Raw genomic sequence first — 23367 nt, 5'->3', positions numbered from 1 at the left:
AAGAGCGAGAACCTGTTTGATTGTGCTCACTAAATGGAAGGCTTTCATAGCTGATCGCTGTTTTCTTTAGACTCCCTCAGCGTGGCCCAGGGGCACTTGCAGAGCTGAAGAGCAGCCGTGGCAGGGCTGGGGGGGCACGGCTGGGCAGCACCGAGCGCAGCCCGCGGGGACCCGAGCCCGCGGGGACCCGCAGCGCCCTCTCTGCAGCGGCCGGAGCGGGGGCTCGGCTGCCAGGGCCCCGGGGCTGCTCGGGGCTGCTCGGGGCTGCTCGGGGTGCGGCCGGCGGGGCCCGCGGTGCTCCCCGGCCCGGCGGCTGCGGGGGGAGCGCGCCCGGGGCTCACCTTGGCCTGGAAGTGGATGCCGTGCTGGAAGGCCTCCTCGTTGTGCAGCGGGACGCGGGAGTCGCAGCCATCGTCCACCAGGTTGTACCGGTTCTTCACCGGCATGGCGGCGGGCGGGCGGCCGCCTCAGCCCGCGGCCCCGCCGGGCATCGCGGCCGGCAGCGCCCGCCCCGCCGAGCCCCGGGCGCCGTGCGGGGCTGCGGGCGCCAGAGCCCGGCCGCGTTTTGAATGAGCGTCCGCGGGAGCGAGCGGGGCCCCGGCCCCGGCGCGGCGCCATTGGCCCGAAGTTCCCTCATGTGATGCGGGGGGCGGTGGAGCCGCCCGGCCCTGCCCGGCCGCCCCGCCCCGGCCCCGCCGCCGGCACCGGCTGCGGCGCCCGCGATGCTCCGCCGGACGGACGCGAGGGTGATGAGGGGTCTGCGGCATCTCGGTTACGGGGGGACGCGGCGGGAGCTGGGCCTGGTTAGTCTGAGAGGGGATCCCGTCAAATCTCCTTATAAATCTCTCCAAGGGCTGTTCTGAATGAGTGGTCACCTACGTTATGTGTGTCTCATGTCAATATCGCTTACAGCTCTGTTAGAAATGGGCACACGTCCTCTCTCAGAATCCTGACCCACTGTGTTCCTCAGTATCCTGTGATACTCTCAGGATTTGTGGCACCCCGTCTGCTCACAGTGTTTTTCCTCCCAGTCTCGGTGAGGAGTCAATGCCAGGCCCAGGTGAGCCCTGCGGATGCCACTCTGGGACACCTGGCACCCCTAACCGTGACATTCCTCAGCGAGCACCAGCGCAGGGAAGGGATGAGGTGTGCCCAGCTGTGATGGCAAGGCCCAGGGTTTGTCTTCTGATTCTTAGTACAGGGATGATCAGAAACGTGAATTGTGTAGAATCCAAAGGGTGGAGGGTTACATGTGCGCCAGTGGATCTCATCTGGGTTCCCTCAAATTAATTTTTGAGTCTTTAAAGTAACTCCCAGCCAGGTGTTTGAATGTATTTGGACACCACCTTTTATGTGGCTTTTGCATTAGCAAGAAAGAAAAGTTTGACCACAGGCAGACAGTGCACAGTTCCCAGTATCCATCTCAGGAGCGTGATCACCCTGAGCTTCTTGGCATTTCTTAGTACTTGTAAGTCAGTGGGAGGTGGGCAAGAGCCAAGAATCCAGAAACTTATAATTAAGAGAGGGAGAAAAACCCCAAGGAATTAATATTGGTTCACAGACTGTGACCCTACATGTTCAAATATTTTGAGGTATTAGCAGGTCTTTCTGGGGAGGGTTCTGTGGTCAGCCTTCTGTCTTTGTGAAGTTTTTCTGTTTCCAGACAGACTTCTTTTCTTCCAATCTATAGCACTGCATTATCTTCTCATTTAAATATTCACAAGTTTATGCTAATCCCACTTTCATACAGCATAACTCAATATGGGTTTTGTCAGTTGGTTTCTGTCCAAGATGCTCCCCTAGATACACATCTTGCTTGCAGATGCATCGGTTTAGTTCTTTGTTGGGGATTTTTTGTGTGGTCTGTGCTCATGTTTAGTGTGTACTTAGAACATTTCATGACACTTTTCTTATCTTGTACATATCTTGATCAAAAAAATATTTGTTGACCTGAATGAATAACCTAGATTTTGTGTGCAAATGTCCTTGGACTGATTGAGCAACGTTCAGGTCTTTGGTTCTCCTAAGCCCAAGGAGGAGGAGATGCCACCCAGTCAGGCTATGCTCATGCTTCCTTTGATGCTAACGCCAGCAAAGCTCAACTCATATGGGGAAAAACCTAACACAGCCACTGGTGAGTGTCTACATTGATTCTGCAATACTGCATTTCAGGCATGCAGGAACCTGCCATCGTGCTGAGCTGCTCAGAGCTTCTTCTCATTACCCTCCCATTGCCACAAGAACATTCCTATATACGTGGGAGCATATGGACTTCACTTGGGATAGTTAAATTTTTAAATCTCATAGAAAGACCAGGATGAAATAACAAGAATGGTCTTTTGAATTCCATTCTGGTGCTCTCCAGTATCCCGCAGATTATAAAATCCTTTGGGTAGGAGGAAAGAAATATCTCATGGGAATCCTGAGAAAAAGAAGGCAACTGTTATTTAATAAAGCTTGCAGTGCCAGTTTCTGTTAGATCACAATTGAATGGAGGTGTTTAATACTCCCTGTTCATGAACTTCTGTGAACTTTTCATAGGGCTTAAATCTCCTGATGTTAATGGTTTGGATCTGTGTTTGAGAATTGAGTTTGAAGGCTGCTAAACTTAAAAAGCCGTTAATTTTCTAGTTTGTTTGTTGGGCAAAGAAAATTCTTTGACTCCACTGGAAGTAAGAAAGCTGTATGTCTTTTCTTCTGGACAATGAAACTGGGCAAATATGTGGAAAGAAGCCTTTACACGGGACATCATCATGGATTTAGTATAAACAAACCCTGAGTAGCACTGAACAGTTGGCCAAACCTCATGGTGGGTGTTTGCATCACATGGAGGTGCTGAGAGAGTTATTCCTTTGATGTGCAAAGCACTCACAGAAAGTCCTGATTCTCTGAACACAGTAGGAGTGAAGCCCCAAGACAGCTTCTTGGCTCGGAGCTGTGTTTTTGCAGGGACCAGGTTTGTATCAGCTTTCTTTCTTGGGCACAGGCTCCCAAGATTTCCTTCCTTCTCTTTCTCTCACATGGGTGCACATTCCTGCCTGCCCCAGGACTCTGCATGAAGCCCCTCTTCTTACATAGCTTCATCTTTGGAGGAGCCCTGGAACGTGGTGTAAATGGGTGGTGGGTGTTACATGCAGGGTCAGCTCCTTGGTTGGATTGTAGGGAAGGGAGCTTTTGCTCCTGTCTGATCCTGTCAGATTTTTCCAAAGCCACCTTCACAGATCAAGGAGGAGACCTGTTCTTGATGCCATGGAATTTTCCTCCTTTCTGCTAACCCTTTTAAGCACTTATTTCTGCACAGCAGAGTTGCAGAGATTTTGAATGACAAATAAGATGTGACATAGGAAGAACAACCAGACAGACATCCAGTAATGGCAGACAAAACCTCTTTTACAGGAGAGCCCTTCCATATCACACATAAGAGCTGTGAGGTCTGTGCATGGTTACTGTCCTAGGAGATCTGGGTTTGTCATGCCACTTTATAATTAACATTATTAATATGTACTTATGCTGGTGCAAGTTTTAGAGCACAGCCTCCAGTGTACTAACACACCAGCAGACTTCCTAGAAATGCTGCTGTGGGATGAAATGTGGGGGCAAGAACAGATAAACCAGCTGCTGTTGACTAAGCTGTGCGATGTTACCCCCTAATGCATTGGGGATTTCAAGAATACTGAGAGAACTCCTGGACAAAATCTGTGAGTCTGCTGAGCTGCCCCATGAAGGGAACTCAGAGGTGACATGTGGAACTCAGAGGTGACATGTGGCCCTGGTGGTTTCAGCCCCCTCAGCGGTGTGATTCGTGTCTCTGCGAGCACAGGGGCTGCTTGCTGAGATGGTTGCAGCAGGTTTGTGTTGCTCAAGAGGCAGCAGAAGCTCCGTGTCGGGGCACAGCACGGCCAGGCAATGTGCCTGTCAGGCTGCAAGCCTCTTTCATGCATGGCCAGCTCCAAAGGGCTGTGCAGCAGGACTTGGCAACCAAAAATGTCATCTACAATTATGCATATTTTCATCATCTTCTATCATGCAAACCCCCCCATCCCAAATATGCAGCAAATGTTTTGTTTGCATATGTAGGTCAACCACAAATCTTCTGTGGTCGAACATAAACATGGGCAGCACAGAGTGATGTATGTGGATTTAAATCCAGGCTGAAGCATAAGCCCACCACGGACCTTTTCCAAGTGGAGTCTGTTTGCTAGATTCGTTATCTCTGACTTTTCATTTTATAGAACATTGCTTTCTCATGGATTTGTGAAAGAACGTCTGACAGAAGATACCATCGTTGCAAAAGGAACTATTAACTTAGACACAGATGGATAGTTCTTCATGAGTAAGTTTTTTATTTTTTAATAATAACTTAAGGAATGTGTTCTTTTTCAAAAGGGTACACTGAAGTATTTCTGCAAATTTTCATTTGGCAGGAAGCCAGTTTTATATGATATTTTTAAAAAGATGGTATGTTCTTTTTGCAAATTACATGCTACTTTGTTTTTCTTATCTTGGCTGTCTTTAAAAGAGAAAAGTATAGAAAAGAATACAGTTATTGACCTTATGATGCTACATAAAAGCTAAAAATGTTGATCCCAACTTGGAAACAAAAATGTTTACTTAGAAGAAGGGAAATATATTAGTAAAGAAAAATGTTACTTGTTAACCTCATAAGCCTGACATGTTCACATGCCCAACTCAAGAATTCCATATACCACAGGTTGGCAGTACAGTCCCTCAGTGTGAGCTGCTGGGATCAGCATGGTGGAAAACTGTTCAGGTTGCTGCATCTGTAAAAATGCTTTGTTCCTGGATTCCTCCTGGGACCTGGCACTTACCTTCTGCACACACAGACACCAGGTAAGTGATGATTTTGGGTAAAGAGAGTGAAGTTGTTAGTCTGAGAGATGAGTGTCCAATCAAACAGGATCCTTCCCCGCTCCCATTAAATTAGGCCAGCACCTCTGCTTTGATATCCTGAATTTAATTAATGAGAGCATAGGGAGATTACAGTTCTCCTGGATGGAATCCACATGCTTGTTCACTTATTATCACAAGATATAACAGTCTGTTCTTATCAACGACTCCCTCTGAGCAAGGGTCTCAGGAAACAGCCTTGTGTTTAGGGGCACACCATAACTAAATTTCCCCTCTCCTCACAGGGGACAGATGATCTCAAGTTTCCCATTTCTCTCCTGCTGCTAGACCCAGCTTGCTGTATTCAGCAGGATTCTCCTCCTGCATTACCCTGTGCCTCATTGCTGCCCACCTTGCTGTCCCTGACTGCCACGTGCAGCCTGACCCCACGCTGCACACTGCAGCCCATCCCTGTTTATCCCAACAGGAAATGAGGGTTTTATCCACACCACACAGGCAAACCAGATATGGGATTTATTACAGCTTCTCTGGTAGAGGAACAGCTAGTCTGTTATTAGCCTGTAAGAAACATGGATATATGATCATTAGATATAAAAATATTTCCCCTTTGCAATCATTTTGTTTGGTATTTCCCATGCTCCAATGTCTCTTAATGCTTTGGCCCATCTTAACTCTATCCTTGGCTTTCTTTCAGCACTGCTGACATTGGTGAGGATAAATTTCTGTGTTAAAAATATTCATCTGGGAGCCTGGCAGTAAAATAAGAGACAGTCAGAGTCAGGTCACCACTTTAAATCACACTCCAACATCTCTGAATTGCTTTTCTTACAACTGAATTTTTATGCCAATGTTGAACATAAGCAAAATATTAATTTTTCTTTCCGATTTGTACCTGCCCATGGAAGAGGTTTGGAATGAGATCATCTTTAAGGTTCCTTCCAGCCCAAACCTTTCTGTGATCTGGTGGTGGTGGTGAAACCAAGGATGTGCCTTCAGTGATGGACATGGAAAGGACACCACCCAGCCAGCTCATCCTGCCAACATTACCAGCCTCCCTGAGCTCCTGCTGGAACATGGAAATGCTCCCAAGTTTTTAATTAAACACTGCCACAGCGATAAAAAAAGAATGTACATCTTTTAATAGCAACTTGAGAGCACCCAAGAGCGAGCTACCTGACCTCAGCCTTCCTGGTCCCTTCACGTTGCAAGACACCACTCTCTTTAATTAATTAATTTGTTTATTCGTTGCCTGCAAGGGTAAATGATGGAAGACTGGTGAGGCACTGAAAAAATAAGCATCTTGACACGACCTTGTTTTTTTATCTCGCAGCTAACTGGCAGTGCCAACTTTTTTTGCATTTATTTAAATTTTGCTGTAGTTTAAATAATTTCTGCTGAGATCCTGTTTCAGTCCTGTTCCAGATCACGACAATGGTGATCGCTCCTTGACACAGAACCCCGATTATTCCCGTTTTTCCCCCAGTCCCGGCTCCGGGCCGGATTTCCCAGGGCGCAGCGCCACCGCCTGCCCGCAGCCCCGCGTTCATGAGCCCGGGTTGTGCTCCTGCAGCCGCCTCAGGGGCACGGTCTGCATTTCACCGCCTCACAACCGTGCCGTGAGGGTTAATGTGCCATAGGGTCAGTTCTGGAGTGCTTTGGGTGGGAAGGGACGTTAAAGTTTATACAGTTCCAACCCCCTGCCCTAGGCAGGGAACCTTCCAGCTTGCTCAGGATGATCACGGAGCTGCTGTTAAGGTTATTAATTCCATTGCTGTGATCCAGAAACCGTTTTCCTATTTTCCTGCCGTGCCTGAGAGAGTTCAAAGTCCGCAGATGGGCTCTCCCAGCACCGATGCAGCAGCACCTGAAGGGTCCATGGGAACACCTTTTGTGAGAGGCAGCGCTTTGTAACGGCGGCCCGAGCCCCGTCTCACACGAGAAGCTTTCGGGCGCACGGTAAGGAGCGGGCGGAGTGTCGGAGCCGCCCGGGCGGTTCGGTGGCGATGGGCACGGCGGGCACCGCGCCCGCCCCGCAGCCCGGCCTGAGGCGGCGCTCGCCCGCTTCCAACATGGCGGCACCGCCCGCCCCGGAGGCCATTTCGGGCTGCGCGGGGCGGGGCCTGTGCCCGGTCCCAAAATGGCGGGGGCGGCGTCAGCGCCTTACGGCGGCGGGGCGGGGCCAGCGGGTCACCGGCCCCGCCGCTGCCATGGCAACGGGCGGGGAGCGGGGGCGGGCTGGAACCACCGGGGATGGAGCCGGCCGGGCTGGGGACGGGGGCAGAGGGGATACAACCGGCGGGGACGGAGACAGGGATGGCGACAGAGGGGATACAACCGGCGGGGATAGGGACAGAGACAATGGAGCCGGCCGGGCTGAGGACAGGGACAGAGGGGACAGAACTGACGGGGACGGAGGGGATACAACCGGCGGGGATGGAGACGGAGGGGATAGGACAGGCGGGCATGGGGGCAGAGGCAGCGGAGCCGGCCGGGCTGGAACCGGCCGGGCTGCGGACGGCGGGGACGGGGACAGAGGGGATAGAATCGGCGGGGAAGGGGACGGAGGGAATAGAGCTGGCCGGGCTGGAGCTGGCCGGGTTGGGGATAGCGGAAATGGAGCCGGCCGGGCTGGAACCGGCGGAGATGGAGCCGGCCCGCGAGGCGGAGGAGCCCCCGGGGTCCCCGGCCCTGCCCGCTGAGGCCCCGCAGGGCGGCCCGCCCGCCGCGGCGCTCTCAGGGGAAGGGGCGCTGCCCGGCCGGGAACGGGAGCGGGAGCGGGGCCGGCGCGGGGCCGGAGCGCCGGGCTCGGCCGGGCGGGCGGCGCGGGGCAGGGCCCGGCGGGCCCCGGGCCGCCGCAGCGGGACCGAGAGCGCCCGGCGGCCCGGGGTCACGGTGGACAGCTCCAAGGCCAAGACCTCCCTGGAGGCGCTGAAAATCAGCCTGCGGCAGCTCCGCTGGAAGGAGGTGAGGGCTCACCCTGCGGGGCCGCGTCCCCATCCCTGCCCGGCTCCGGCCTAGCATCGGTCCTGCCCACTCTGCCCTCCCTTGTCTCGGCTCTGCCCCCGGCAAAGCCTTCCTCCATTCTCCACCTCCTCCTCCCGTGCCTCCCGAGGGCTGCTGCAGCCGGGGGTCTCCCGGCTGTGCCCCCCGACCCTCGGGCTATTTCTGCCCAGATGCCGGGTCCGGAGCTGATTTGGTTCATGATCACGATTGGCACGGCCAGTTATGCAAGCCAGAACAGGGGTAATCGGGTATTGCGTTCCGAGGTTAAACTGATCGGGGAAAGGGCAAGCAGGAGCCCCGCTCCCCGGGGAAGCGTTTGACGCGTTGTGGGGATTTGCATTTCTTCCCTCCCACCTCCCTCAGGGCTGGGGCAGCGCGGGAAGCTCCGGCCCGGCAGAGCCGCTGCCCTTGTGTCCGAGGCGTGTCGGACAGCACGGTGTATGAATGCTGATAACACACACATAACGGGCTCCAGCCTGCTAATTTACTTTATGTGGAGCAGCTATAGCTGGTTTTTTTCTCCTGCTGCTCGAGTCATGTGTTTTCTCATTGCTTTGTGAGGATTTCTGTGCCAGTATGTGCTGAACTGGAATCAGGACAGTAGGGGAGCTGGCACAGAACTGATGCTTTGCAACTCCTTATTTAAATCCTGGAGAGATTTCTTAGATGTATCTTACTATAGATGGTGAATTGTTCTCCAGCTGTAAAGATTTTCTATACCTAACAGCTTTATAAACGGCTTTATAGAAGTTGAGGTGGCTTCTAGGAGCTTTGTGAGGAACTTGTGTAAGAAAAAGGGTACTTGTAGTCCATTTGTAAGAGGGAAGTTGGAGGGAAAAGGAGGAATAAAACCTGAGGATGAGCTGTTTCTCACGTGCAGAGCTAGGACAGAGCTGTGTGATCTCTGACCTGCAGCTACTCCACTTTACAAAGCTGCCTGTGGGATTCCCACTGACAAGATGATATTTTTGTCCACCTGATGCCTATTAAGCAAAATCTGTACAGACTTGGGGTAGACAGTATATTCTGTGCTGTTCCTAACCTCAGAGTTAAATACTGCAAATTTATTTTCTGGAGGACTGAGTGGCAGTAAATGTTTTCCATGTTTGTTCCTAATGTCCTGCATACCTAATCCCACAAGGATATGTATGCTCTGTGTCAGGAGGAGTGGTGCTTTCTCCTTCTCTGACTTCATAAAATTCTATTTCAGTATTTTTGTTATTTAAATCCAGTGGCAGGATTTCAAAACTGCTTTGCACCAGCGCCCCAGTTCTCAACTCCTGCTTGTACAGCAAAATAGTAACAACATACCAAAGCTCTGAAATTCAAACCTGCTACATTTACTTCTGGTAGCCCTCAGTGCACCTGTGGGGTGTCTGTCAGCAGCCTTGCTCCATGTTTTATGCAGTGACATGCAGAGCAGGGGCACTTCATACTTAATTTCTTTGTTTTTAGGGTTGAGTTTTATGTTCTGAGGGCGGGGAGCCATTCCAGCGAGGGTTTCTGGATCGCTAATATCAGTTAGCCTTGCAGATTGTGCTGGGAATGAGCCATACGTAGTGGTAATTTTGTCTTTATAGTTTCCTGAGACTTCACTGTTTTGCATTTGTCTTGCACTTGATAGCCTTTCCTACTAATTGACTTGTTTCACAAGCTCCTGTTCCTCTCATGAATCTCTGTGCTGCATTAATCAGCTTTTTCCTTCCTGCTTTGCATCTCCCAGCAGCAATTGCTGCTGCCTTTACTTTATCTCTCTTTGTTCCCTGTCTCCCTCCATATCCTCTCTCCTCCATCTCTTCCTTGGGTCAATATTTTTCATTTAGTTTGTTGCTTCCTCCTCTGGCCACTTTCTCTCTTAACAAAGAAGAGGCCTAATATGGAATTTTGTGCTGTTTGACTGCACCATCTGGGTGGCTGAGAACTCATTCCCAGTAAACAACCCACTGTCATGTATTGCTGTGTATCTTCAGTTTATAAATAGGTTAATAAGATCTGGGCAAGGTTTGAAGAGAAAAATTAACAAAATTGAGAAGATAAATCCAAGGAAAACTCTTTATTCAAGCCACATGTGATTCTGGAAGCTCTCCCTTTCAGACATTTAGAGAAATAGCAGTAAAATCCTTTTTCAGACCTCAGTCAGGGATGGCCAGAGCCTTGGAGCTGGTTGCACTGTTACAGCAGGACCAGCAGAGGGAACACGGGTGTTGCTTCCAGGATCCATGAAAATAATGCAAAAAAAGGTCCTGGAAGTAGTAATGAAATGCATGTATTTTAAATAAGTGATGTGTCAGGGACTGCTGTTCTACTGTTATCCCTTGTATAATACTTTTGATCCTTTTTCCTCCCTGTTTTTACACTTTCCTGTTCTTGCTTTTGTTTCATTTCTGCTGTTTGCTGCTGGGTGTGTTGGCTGGAATATTTTATTGGGAGGAGACAATATAATGTGCTTTTTCAAGTAGGCACCTTTTGATCCATAACTTTTTCTGTATAATGTGCATTCTTACAGTGTCACATATCCATGTTTTATTATTTTAATATCCATTAGTGAACTGACATATGGTAAATGTCATTGTAAGACACACAAAAAAGGGAAGAATAAACATTGGTGACATATTCTGTGGCACTGATATGTGGGGAAGAGGTGAAGGAGTGCAAGACAGCAAGCTGACCATTGAGATTCTGTTCTCAGAAGCAAAAGACAGGAAAAAAAATCCATTTTTTTTTTTTCCAGCTTAGGTAATTTTGAGTAAATGAAGCACTGAGGTTTGCTGGGCTGTGTGGGTGGACCTTCCAAGAAACATTGCAGAGCTCCCCTGTGTGTGCCAGCTCCTGTGCCAGGCTGGACCATCTGATGCAGCGTGGCACATCCTTTAAATGAACATGATATGCCAAATGAAATAATGGGCACAAATTGAGCTTGCATCCCGAGTTTATTCATCTCTTAATAAATTATTTCTTCAGCAAGCTTTCAATTACCAGGAAAATGGAAGAAGCAGATGTCCCAGGCATCAAATGTCCCAGCGCCGAGCGTTCCATTTGTCTCGCTGTTTGGAGAGTTTCCGGTTTTATGCTGGGAAAAGCTGAGGGGAAAACGAGTCATTTAACCTGTCATTAAACATGATGGAACAGACTGATGGGACCTGTGAGACAATTTAAATTATTGGCTTCTAATCCAAAGGTAGAAATGACCTGTCAGACAGATTTGACTGGGATGGATTATTAATCATGTCAAACCTGTGGAAACAGCTCTGTTCTCTTTATGGCTCCTTGTTTATTCTTTTCTGACAAATGTTGCCCAAATCTGACTAAAAAAGATTTAAAGGATTTTAAAAAAGGATGGCTCCAGCCACCTTTCTTTTTCAGCCTCTGTCCCACAGCAGGAGCTGGGAATGTGCTGCAAAGGCCTCTCCCCCATTATAAGATTAATTAATATCTGCCTGGCACTGCCAGAGGCACCAAATAATCGAACTTGGCTCCTCTCCAAACACCACTCTTATGTAAAGTGTGGTGCAGAGGTTACAGAATCCAGCCCAGCTCATTCAGGAGGTGAGTTTGATCCTATTGTTGGATAAATCCAGATAATCTTGATTTCTCAGGAGCAGGGCCCTTGCTGTGCTGTCCCAAATTTCCAGCAAGGGGGTGCAGTGCTTCCATCTTCCTGTCCAGAGCTGCTCACTCCTCATCTCTTGTGAAATGATTTCTGTGCAGTGTTTGTAGAGCTTTGATATCCTCTGTAGATGAAAGGTGTTATATAAATGCAAATTTTGTTCATTTCAATTTCTTTTAATAAATAAATAAATTGTTCAGGTGTTAGTAGGAAGGGCACTCTGAGACTGAGTGCTGCATCTGTATTCTGGATATACCTGTGGAGAGAGGTTAAGGCCACTGATTGTCTTTCAGAGCCCAACAGAATTAATTTTCACTTGTACAAAAACAGATCTTGCAGGCTGAATAATAATGAAATAAGTGCAGAATCCACTGGTTCTTGTTAAATTGGGTTTCTCATCCCTGCAAGTAAGGAAACAGAAAGGATGCATTGCTCAATTAGCATTTTAAATTAATTTTTCAAGGCTATTTACTGAGGAAACTGAAATTTTAATTAAAGTAGCAAATAAAGTAATGCACTCAAAAGGTTTATGCAATTCTTTTTTCTGTCATGCTCAAAGAAAAATGAGCCACTGCGCAGAGAAATATTTTAAAATAAGAAAAATTACATATCAAGTAAAGAACAAGAAGTTTCTGCAAAATACTGTGGTTCTTTCGATAAGTAAATGGCACTGGGTGCTGAGGGTGGTAGATATTTAATGCAAATGTGTCCTAAAATGCTAAATATAGCAGATTTATTTGAAAAATATGCAGCCTAGTAATAGAAGCTATTCCTGTGACTGTATTCCATATGGTAGTTAAATGGCATCTTCTTGGAGCTGCAGATAAAATGGGGATTTTTGGATTGATAAATGGGGCTGTGTCAAATAGAATGAGCATGAAAAAGAAGAGCACCTTCTTTACACAAAACTAATTGGGATTTTATAAACCACTTTACTACTATTAGAAACTTGCTCTCAGTAATTGGCAGTGCTGCTTCTGAGCTCTTCAGACTGCTTAAAAAAGGTGATCTTTTTGATAATAGAAAACAAACTGCAGTTTGCCAATTTATGGTGAGATCTTATGTGAATGGGAAGAGAACCTGGAATATTTAATATTGTTGAAATAATCGCCTTAGTTCTTGATAGTGGGAATATATATGCTCAACAAATGATTAATTGAATTGCAAGCTTTTATTTTAATTACAGGCTATTAGTACCAGAAAGGAATTAATGCTGCAGAAATTAATACTTATATCTGGATATATATGAATGGATAATGCACTTAAATATCCTGTTTTGCATGTCCACTTTGGTTGATCAGAAGCTCAGGGGTTCTCACTACAGCCATGCCTCAGTCATTTGGGTTTGGTTTTTAAAAACCTCTCTTGGTTTGTTCACTTTAAAGTCTTTGAGCTGATCCAAATATTCTCAGTTTTGCAACCAATATACAAGAGCTTGTTTTCTTTTGGCAGTCAGAAGACAGTTCGTGAGTGGTTTATGCTTAAATGAGAGTTTAAAGCAGACAGGAATGAGGAGAAATTCCCAGATTGCTCAAAACTCTCTCTGCTCTCTGCTGCAGTTTCCCTTTGGCCGCCGCCTCCCGTGTGACATCTACTGGCACGGGGTGTCATTCCACGACAGCAACATCTTCTCAGGGCAGGTCAACAAGTTCCCAGGTACTCCACTTCTCTTTCTACTTAAACAAATGCTTTAAACACAGCGTTATGGGACCTAGTTCTGTGTTTTACTGGTTTTTCTTGTGAACTATCTGCCTAATCAGCTGATAGTATATTTGGCATATTAGTGGGTTTGGTGAAGGGGTGAGAATATCACAGTGGGTGTCTTAAACAATTTCTGAACTGAAATTTGTTTTGGAGAGAAAGTGGTTTTGTTGAGAAGAATGCTTCATACACGTGAAGTTAGGAAAAAGCAGAGTGTTAGGCTATAATTTAAGTGAAGTATGCAATTACTGACTGTTATCAGGCACTGATAACAGGGCTGTATCTTTGGATTTGGTTTTGATTCAAAGTGGAAAGAATCTGTTTTGTTTCATACTCTGGCTTATCTCAGGGAGAAGCTCGAAGCAGAATTCCTTAAATGGATTTTTTAATATTGAAGAGTTCATGTCAGTCCTCATCTTATGATGACTCTTCTATTTTTTTAAGCTCCTTTTTTTCTCATTTAATCCCTGTTGAGATCTCTCTAAATAAGAGCTAAGAGCTTAGGTATTGACTTATCTAAGCCCTTTACTTCAGATTTATGGCTGCTGTTAGTGTGCTGTGAGCATAAGAACCTCAGCTATTGAACTCCAGGCTTTATTTGCCCTGACTTTCTCCTGCCTGAGGGAAGTTCCCACTCAGGTGTAGGATGGTGTTGTTGTTTTCTGATGGTTTAAGTCAGTGTTAGATGAATGTTACCTGTCTGTGTTTTGGCTTCTACCTGATGAACAAGTGGCTGCACAGGAATCAAACCAGAGCCCTTCTGAACTAGACCTGATTTTCCAGGAATGTTGTGCTAATTTCATGTGGGATTTTACCAGAAACTTTTCCATAAAAATAGCTTTTTAGCCGTGTTCCCAATGGACATAAGACTTCAGCAAATGTTGGTTTGGCTGTTCACAAAATAACCTGTTTGTGATGCAGATACTTAAATAACTACAAAGTAAACCAAAGTGGTTGATTACATTTAAGTTACATTTGTACCTATTCCTGGAATGATAGATTAGAAAAATAATTTTGGATTATGGCAAAGGCACTAGTAAGTATTTGACTAAAGCTGTCTTTTATTCTGAGCTGTATTTTTGAGAATTAATTTTTTCTAATATTATACAGAAACACATGCAATAGTAACTATGGCAGGGCAATGGCACAATTATTGTGTCAGATTTAAATCTCAAAAGATGTTCAGCTTTATTGACAGCAGTGACCAGAGTGCCTTCCCAGCAGGTGAGTAATGAATGACACTCTGCAATGATTCATTTACTGTTGGGAGGAGGCTGCAGTGAGGGGTTTTGTGACTTTGCTCCTTTTCCAGGCATGACGGAGACGGTTCGGAAGATCACCCTGAGCCGGGCCATGAGAACCATGCGGGACCTGTTTCCCCTGGAGTACAACTTCTACCCTCGCTCCTGGATCCTGCCAGAGGAGCTGCCTCTCTTTGTGGCTGAGGTACACAGCTGACTCAGAATACTGTCACTGCTGGATATTGTATCCATGTCATTCTTTGGTCTTCTATACCCACCAGAGTATTTAAAATCACACCTGGGCACGTGGATGGCATCTTTTCCAGTCATGGTCTGGATGTCTGGATGTTTGCTTTGTTTGTTATGTTCTGGAATAAACTTCAAATCTCTTGCTCTGCTGTGCCAGGAGAGGTATCTGAAAATTGAACCTTGAAGCATCAGCCCTTTCCCTGTATTTTCTGCTGGCCTAAGGAGGTTCCAGTACAGTGTGGGTTGTGGGGTGCTTCACCAGGTTCATTGTCACTTGAAATCTTTTTAATCCACTTGGCCTGTTGTACCCAAACCCTTCTGAAGAGCATTTTGCTTTGGTAATTTTTAAATACACTCACACCATCTCATGTCAAACTGCTCTTTTTTGAAAATATTCTGAATGTAATAAAATGCCATTATTTTTCAGCTTTTTTTTTTTTTTTTTTTTTGAAAAAGAGTCGTGCTGTGTGTTGCTGTTTGGTTCCGTTTTTACAAATAGTTTTAAATATTCTATGTGTTTGTTTAACCCTGTCTGACTTGCCCAGGGTATTCTTGCATCCTAGAGTGTGCTGTCCTTGGAAATATGAAAGAAGCGAGGTCTGGGCTTTAAGACTCTTGTATTGGATGCAACTCTTTAGCTAATTACCATATCCATAATCTGGTCGAATTCATTAACATATTTTAATAGCTACTCTTCAGGTGGGCTGGGTCACTGCCGTGGCCCTGCTGTAAGACCAGGCTGTAAAAGGAGTGTAAACAACCCAAGCAGTTTAGCAAGGGCAGGGAGATGTGTGGGAGGCAGAGTGGGGAGAGTGCAGTGGGGCTGGGATGAGGCAGAGGATGAGGAGGGTGCAGTGGGGCTGGGATGAGGCAGAGGATGAGGAGGGTGCAGTGGGGCTGGGATGAGGCAGAGGATGAGGAGGGTGTAGGGGTGCTGGGGTGAGCCTTTTGGGACCTCAGGCAGTATGGCCTGGGCTGGGCTGCCAGTGACACTGGGCTCCAGGTGACACTGTGCTCCAGGTGACACTGTGCTCCTGGTGGCACCGAGCTGCCGGTGACCCTGGGCTGCAGGTGGCACTCAGCTGCCGGTGACACTGTGCTCAGCTGGCACCAGGTGGCACTGCGAGTTAATGCTGCTCTGCTCCCTCTCTGCACACGCTGCCGCCTGTGTTCCAAGAGGAACAGATGTCCACTAACACACTCCTAGGAGTTTCCTTTGCATATGTTCTTCCATCTGTGTTGGAGAAAAGCATAGTTCTTGTTATCAAACATTATATTTTATGTTGTAAGAGTTTATGTTCTACTTAACACAAGTTTGGAGTGTAACCCCTCCAGAACAAGAAAAAATACAACCCAAAACATTCCAAACCCCTTGTGAACCATAAAAGGTTCAGAGCACTTTTCACTTGCAGTTTGGTGAGTTCTCTGCAGGAGTTCTCCAGTCTTTTCTGTTGTTTATTTGTTCATATGTGGTTTTGTTTGCTTTGCAACCCTAATGCTGCCAAAACCGTCAGCTCCCTGAGCCTGCATTTCAGCTTGTTCACAGCAGACAAGTGGGGAGAGCTTTGGTGGTGCCTGCATGTCAGACATGTCCCTGAGGAGCTGGAACTCTCTGGAATATGTTAATTATCAAAAGTCAGATTGGGTCAGTGCAGGTGTAGGTCAGACATGAGAAGATGGTTTGGTGCTGTTTGTAGTGCAGGATTTTGTTGCAAAGGGCTGGATGAGAAATGAACACCTCTGAGATTTTGCCTGTAACAGAAATGATTATTGAAAGAAGAAACTCCATGAGAATTTAAATCTTGCTGCCTCTCCTGATGCACTACAGCATTTCAAAACAATTTATTTTCAAATATCCTTATTGTGCCTCACTTCTGTAGTCATGATAGTGAACTTCTTCATACAAATCTATTAATAATGAAATCAAATGCTGTCAGCTCTCCCCTATACCTAGATTCAGGTAGAAAACACTACAGGTATTCTAATATTAATCTTCTGTGCTTTGAAAGCCAGTAATTGAGAAAACTGCACTGGAGTTGTGGTGGATGGGTTTCATACTGGAAATACCAACAAAAAGGAGTTCCCTTTGTGTCATTTGTATTGAAATGAGATGGTGATAGGTCTTTTCATCAAGGGCTTAAAATTTCATTTTACTAAATAAATATCTATTTATCTATTCTCAATATTCACCAATTTCTTATTTTCTAAAATGTTTTGTACTAACGTGTCACTGTAACAAAAGATGAATTACAGATAAACAAATCTCTCAGGTGCTGCAGTCATTGCTCCTTCCCCAGCAGGGAAAAATCTGTTGGAATGGGTGTGCAAAGGACTTACTATTAACATGAAATCCCAATTTCTGAAGAGTAATTAGCTTGGGATTCAAACCAGGACTGTGATTGTTCTCATACTTCCTTCTTTGTGTTGTCTGTGAGGATGATGAATAGGCCAGTGTGATTAATTTTTAATAAGAATCTAATTTGGATGGTCTAATTTCCAGCACAGCATATTTTTGGTGGTTTAATCAGGTTTTCAGCTTTTGGATACCTCTTAGGCATAGGCATGAATATTCCAGTCTTTGTGCTGTCAGATCTTATAGCCCATTATATGCATTTTTCCAGAATACTATATTCATTCAGCCTGTGTTTCCTTGTGAAAGCCAAACCTGCAGATTTTCACCAACCCTTCTCTTGCTGTTAACTGTAAATGGTTAACATGTTTTTTAAAGATAATTTCCTTCTGTCAAGCAAAGGACACAGAAATATCTCATTTCATATAAACTCATTTTCCTACATGACTGAATTTTCTAAGTCTGGACAAGCCCCCTCACAATGAGAATTTGAAAGAATATAGTTGAGGGGATTGCAGAGAATTTGAAGACGACTGTTGGGAATTTCCTTGAAGATCAAGAAACCATCTGTTTTCTTCAAGACAGTAAATCTGCTGAAAAACAGACTGAGACTGACTCTGGATTACTACTCCCCCTTTCCCTACCAGCCTATCTTTATCTGCCATGTGTAGGTTTTGATGGACTAGAAAGCTTGAATAATATCCAGGCCTTTTAGTCGATTTAAAAAATGGAATAGAATATGATGGAGAAAATTATTTACTTCTTATTTTAAGAGAACTCTCAGAGACCAGTGATTGTTAGAATGCAATATTTTGAAAGGCAGGTTCTTTTTCATCTCCAGCAATAGTCCCTGGGAAGCATCATCTCCTTTGGAAAGCATCATCTCCTTTGGAAAGCATCATCTCCTTTGGAAAGCATCATCTCTTTTGGAAAGCATCATCTCCTTTGGAAAGCATCATCTCCTTTGGAAAGCATCATCTCCTTTGGAAGGTGCTGCTGGAGCAGAGCAGACGCAGCCTGAGGGGTGAGCAGCAGATGTGGGACTGGGGGCAGATTCTTCCTCCTGGTGCCCCAGAGGTCCTTCACTATTTTCTGCCCTAGGAGGGCACAGTTGGCACTTTGTGTGTTCAGCAGGAGTCCCAGGGGCTGTGTTTGCTCACAGAGGGTTCACATTAACCAGGTGTCTCTCCGTGGTGCTGACTTTCACAACAGTGAACCAGAGAACTCCTCTGCTCTGCAGGGTAAAGTCACATCAGGGGGAGATTATTCTATAGTGCTAAAAAGACTAGGACATAAATCCTGCTTTCCTTCTTTGCTCATCTAGGCCTGCTGATCTACTTGGACCTATTTATCCACATGCCATTTGTGACCTCCACTGAGGCATTTATCCCTCAGAGTGACCTATTTTGCAGAAGGATCTTTCACTGAGTCAGTGTGACACCTGTCCCTGAGAAAAATCCTAGTCTGGATAATGGATCTTGAATTCCTGCTGCTGCTGGTAGGAAGGCTTTTAGCAGTGTGACTCTGAGTGAAATAAATAACTGGGTGGGGTGGAGCCAGGAGTCCTTGAGGCCTTGGGAATGTCACTGCTGACAGAGCTGGGCCCCTCCTGGGGGTCAGCGCTGATGGTACAGCAGAGCCTGCTGCTCTCACAGTGATCTGACCATGCTCAGCCTTTCCTGTGGGCTGATTTTTTCCTCTTTCATTCTCCAGGGTGGATGGTGACAACTGATTTGTTCTTTCTTTGTTAGCCTTTGTCTTCAGGCTTCTAAAATCTCCAGTTGTTGGTGAGCCACAGGGTAGGACCAGATCTCTGACTGGGCTCAGCACGTGCCTGGCTGCAGGGAGAGGGAGAGCAGCTGCAGGTGGGGCCCTAAAACGTGGGAGTGCAAGGAAGGAGTGGTCAGTGCTGGGACATCCCTCTGGTTTGGGAGGAAGAGGTTTTTGAGTGATTTATTGTCCTGAATCCCATGAGTAGCTGATAAACCTGCTAGCCTGCATCCCGCATTTCTTCAGCTGCTTTCTTTTGTTAGGGCTTCCCTTTCTTTCTCAATTTCATTTCTGATTGAGGCATCCCCATTTGTGCAGTTCTGACTTTTGCTGTACAAGTAATAAACAAGCTAGAATTTATTTAGGTAGTGGGAAATACACATGTAACATGAAAGCTCTGATGTTCAGCAGATGTGTCAGTGACATGGTTGTACCTGTGCACGGTTCAGCATCCCCCAGTTTTATTAACTATGAGTATCTGATGGTGGAAAAAGGTATTGTTAGTGACAAATTTTTACTTCAGTTTTCCTTCAGGTAGTATTTACATTCATACCTGAATACTAAGGCACCTTTCCTGAAGTTAATGATTGTCAGTAGTTGTTCAAAATGCAGCATGAAAGTTTAACTTTGTAGTTTCATATACATTAGTGACTACTAAGATGGATCTCATGAGATATACCCCATTTCCTTCTGTAAATTGGAACAGAACATTAAAAAGAAGTTCCTGAAATTATTTATACAGTGACTTGTTAAATAAAATGACCTTTTATCTGTACTAGTAATTCCCTACTTGTGCTTTTTTGTTTCTCCTTGTGCTTGTCAGCACTGTTCATCTTCTGCCTTTTCTGCATGCTGTTTACTACTCTGGTGATGTATCCATGCTATTTTGATTTATTTTTGTTGCCTGGCTTTCACAGGACCAGCCCTTCTTGCCTTGCCCAGTTAGTGCCTCTGACTGCAGTGCTTTTCCTCCTAGGTTCGTACGATGAAAGACAGCAATCCATCCTGGAAGCCCACTTTCATTGTAAAGCCTGATGGAGGCTGCCAGGGGGATGGAATCTACCTCATCAAGGACCCAAGTGACATCAGGCTGACAGGGAGCATCCAGAGCAGGCCAGCTGTGGTGCAGGAGTACATCTGCAAACCACTGCTCGTGGACAAACTGAAGTTTGATATTCGCCTCTATGTCCTGCTGAAGTCCTTAGAACCCTTAGAGATTTATATAGCCAAAGATGGACTTTCTAGGTTTTGTACAGAGCCCTATCAAGAACCCACACTCAAAAATTTGCACCAGGTTTTTATGCACTTAACCAACTACTCACTAAATATCCATAGTGGGAATTTCATCCATTCTGCCAGTGCGAACACTGGCAGCAAGAGGACTTTTTCAAGCATTCTTTGCAGACTGTCTTCCAGAGGAGCTGATGTCAAAAAGCTCTGGTCAGATATAATTTCATTGGTGATTAAAACAATTATTGCACTGACACCAGAACTGAAAGTTTACTATCAGTCTGACATACCAGCAGGAAAGCCTGGGCCAACTTGCTTCCAGGTAAGTTGGAATTTCTGCCAGGAATGCAGTTACTTCTGTGCAGAGATTAATTTTCTGGGTGGTTAATGCCTTTTCTGAAGGGTTTCTGTAGTTATGGTGCTGCTCACTGGTGGGAGCTCAGAGCTCCTCACCCAAGTCAAACCTCAATCTCCTGGCCTGTGTTACTGCCAGCCCTAAGCAGATACAGAGGATTTTCAATGGCTGTAGTTTGTTAGTGACAGTTGTCACTCCATCTTCTACATGTTAGAAGTGAAGCTTTGCAGGTTCCTAACACAGTTTTGATCCTGGCAATTTCCAGACCCCCTCATCACGGGTGTCAAGGTTCCATGTTGGCAGATGCAGCATTCAGGGAGGGGGTGCTGTGAAAGGAGCCATTGCCATGGGAGCCAAGTGGCTTCTGGAGTTATTCAGCACTGGAGAGTTTCTCAGTTACTTCTTTTCTGCCCCTCAAACGTTTATTCCTCCTCAGTGTTGCCATATGGACAGCACTGCATTCTGCAGAATGCCCTGGGTAGAATTGAAGTGACATATTGCTTGTTATGCACAGATTTTAGGGTTTGACATTCTCCTGATGAAAGACTTGAAGCCTGTGTTACTGGAAGTAAATGCAAACCCCAGCATGAGAATAGAACATGAGCAAGAGGTAAGAGTTCTCAATGGGATACTGGAAGGAAATTGCTTAGGTTGGGTTTTCTGGGCTTTTTTCCTTGTTTGAAAGATGAAAGCTGTCTGCTAATATGAAACCTCCAAGGTTCTCTGTAATTTTCTGCTTTGAAATCATTGCTAATCTTATACATAGGAAATATGACTTATTGGAATTGTGAAAGCTCTCCATCATCTCTGTCATAAATGCATTTATTCATCATCTCCTGCAGTCGTTAATTGTGTTTAGGGGATTGTTAATAATCTTGTTCATGTTTGTATACATAATATAAATGATAACATCAGCAACAATCTTTTTTATAATATTTCAGTTTACTAGAGGAATTTGTTGTAACATCATACTGAAAATGTGCAGGTATTTGTGCATCCTCGAGGAAGTATTTTGTAATCCATCGTGGTGTATTTAAAATATAGATGAAGCACATGGAGTTTCAGCAAATGTGGAATAAATCACCCTTAGTTCTGTAGTGAATAACTCTGTCCCTCTGTGATGTAAAGCTTTCTCCTGGAGTATTTGAAAATGTCCCAAGCCCTGTTGATGAAAAAGTGAAAGTTGCTGTCATCAGGGACACTCTGCGGCTGGTGGACCCTCAGAAAAAGAAGAGGAAGGATACTCAGTAAGTCTGCTGATTTTCCCTGCTTTTGCATCAGTGCCTTGCAATAAATAGAAAAATGAGATTGTTTTTCCCTGAGAAGGTCCACAAGCTGATAGTAAATGAGGATATACCAGTTTCCCTAGGACATCTTACTCTCAACTGGTGCAAACAGTTTAGAAACTCAGATTTATTTATTTACGCTTCCACTTGAGGCCTCTTTTTTTTCTATTCAAAATAGTAATGAGACATAAATTTGTGTATTAATTTGCTTGAAAGTCACAAATTACTCTGAATGAATTGCCCCATTGGAGCTGAAAAGTATGAATATTGTATTTAAAAATTGCTTCCTTAATCTGTGATAATAAACAGAGTTAAATCTATGATCTAGAAATGAGAAGAACTGCCTGCAGCAGCTTGCACAGGAATGCCTGTGGTGGGATCAGGCTGAGAGAAATCATATCTTTTTTTTGATGAAACACTTCATTTTAAGCAGTTCTTGAAGACATGAAAGGGTGATTTTTTTCTCTTATTTTTCCCTAGAAATTCTTGCTCATAGGTCTGCCTCCATGCTAAAGTATCCATTTTCCTCTTCTCTTGGCACTTAGTGGTGACTTGAAATGTTATTCACATTCTGAAATGATTTCAAGTGCAAATTTGCTGTCCTTTTGTAGACAGAGGCCCATGAACAAGACATGACTGATAATACTAACAGGTTCTGTATTACTGCAATATTATTATGAGATCAAACTCTTCCTTCAAAGGCAGTGCCACACAGAGAAGTTGCTGTGGTCAGTGTACAGAACATTTTGCAAAGCAATTTATACTCTGTGTTGCCTGTACTTAACCTCTACCCTTAAAGATTACTTCAGTGCATGGAGCTGAAAAAGATCATTTTTTAACCTGTAATTATGTAACTAGTCGTGGTGGTTTTTTCTGCTGAAGTTATGTCAGGCATTCATTAACTTCATATTAGATATGGAAAAAAGGCAAGTGATAATTACAAATAAATTGCTAGAGGACGCCAGTATGTGGGGAAGGCTCACTCAGCTGAGGATTCTTCTCTGATACATTTAGAGTGCTAAATAATTCCTAACAGGATTAGTTGGTGATGAGATAAACCACTGGCTCTTCCCAGCAGGAATTCATCAGTGGTGCAGCCTTTCTTGCAGGGTAATCTGGTTACCAGAGCACCTTGGAGATGGACATTGGTGTGTGCACCATGAGCCACTGCCCAGGGCTGGGGAGGATGTGCAGGAGCTCTGGGGGGGATGTGGGACCTGTGCAGGAGCTCTGGCACAGCTGCCCCTCCTTCCCTGGCACCCCCCCCTGCTGCCCCCACGTGCTTTTTACTGAACTGAGACAGTGTCTGCAACTTCCTGACCAAAACTTGGCCAAGTATTGACAGAAAAAAAATCAGAAAGAATTGCTGTTCTGACAGCTAACCAGCAGCAAGCCTCACAGACTCAAATTTGGATGCTAATTAAGTAAAGGGCATTAATCTCAGTAAGGTTTTAGCAATATATATAACATAGACTTTGAACACACAAGGGAAATACTGAGAAGTCTGAGCTGCATCTCAGGTAAATATTCTGCTGTGGAGAATTTGATTTCCTTCTAATTATCTCCCAGATTAAAATAAATGAGGCATCTAAATGAAAGTGAGTTTTAGAAGTCATCCTGAAGTACTTCATTATCAGGAAGGATTAATAGCTCAGAATTTTTTTTAGTTTAATTTTTCCCCATCTTCATGGTGTTTTGATATTAGT

At 45.3% G+C, this 23367-nt stretch overlaps 2 protein-coding genes and 1 long non-coding RNA gene across 6 annotated transcripts in view; 2 read left to right on the top strand and 1 right to left on the bottom strand.

The window, feature by feature from the left end:
• LOC131091864 (carboxyl-terminal PDZ ligand of neuronal nitric oxide synthase protein-like) overlaps window positions 1-471 on the bottom strand; it is a 30540-nt gene extending 30069 nt beyond the window's left edge. Inside the window, exon 1 of the mRNA XM_058038207.1 lies at window positions 342-471. Coding sequence (XP_057894190.1) covers window positions 342-446 — 105 coding nt within the window. The 5' untranslated portion in view covers window positions 447-471. The remainder of the gene's footprint in view (window positions 1-341) is intronic.
• A 246-nt stretch (window positions 472-717) lies between these two features.
• LOC131091865 (uncharacterized) lies at window positions 718-6164 on the top strand. Of its 2 annotated transcripts, XR_009115436.1 has the most exons (4): window positions 718-803; window positions 4233-4333; window positions 4712-4851; window positions 5775-6164. It is a non-coding gene; the product is annotated as an uncharacterized LOC131091865 (long non-coding RNA). The 2 variants fall into 2 exon arrangements; XR_009115435.1 differs by lacking the exon at window positions 718-803 and having other exon boundaries at window positions 1495-4333.
• A 1129-nt stretch (window positions 6165-7293) lies between these two features.
• TTLL11 (tubulin tyrosine ligase like 11) overlaps window positions 7294-23367 on the top strand; it is a 31735-nt gene continuing 15661 nt past the window's right edge. Inside the window, exons 1-6 of one of the 3 annotated variants that reach the window (XM_058038044.1) lie at window positions 7294-7833; window positions 13039-13135; window positions 14493-14626; window positions 19767-20342; window positions 20890-20985; window positions 21504-21622. In XM_058038044.1, coding sequence (XP_057894027.1) covers window positions 7303-7833; window positions 13039-13135; window positions 14493-14626; window positions 19767-20342; window positions 20890-20985; window positions 21504-21622 — 1553 coding nt within the window. In that variant the 5' untranslated portion in view covers window positions 7294-7302. Of the gene's footprint in view, window positions 7834-9838; window positions 11419-13038; window positions 13136-14492; window positions 14627-19766; window positions 20343-20889; window positions 20986-21503; window positions 21623-23367 lie in introns of those variants that run through there. The other 2 variants (XM_058038043.1, XM_058038045.1) reach the window with 2 other exon arrangements.

The sequence above is a fragment of the Melospiza georgiana genome, chromosome 20 (assembly GCF_028018845.1).
Source record: "Melospiza georgiana isolate bMelGeo1 chromosome 20, bMelGeo1.pri, whole genome shotgun sequence".
Classification (NCBI taxonomy): Eukaryota; Metazoa; Chordata; class Aves; order Passeriformes; family Passerellidae; genus Melospiza; species Melospiza georgiana.
The sequence above is the reverse complement of the archived record's forward strand: the minus strand, read 5'-3'. Positions and strand labels throughout refer to the sequence as shown.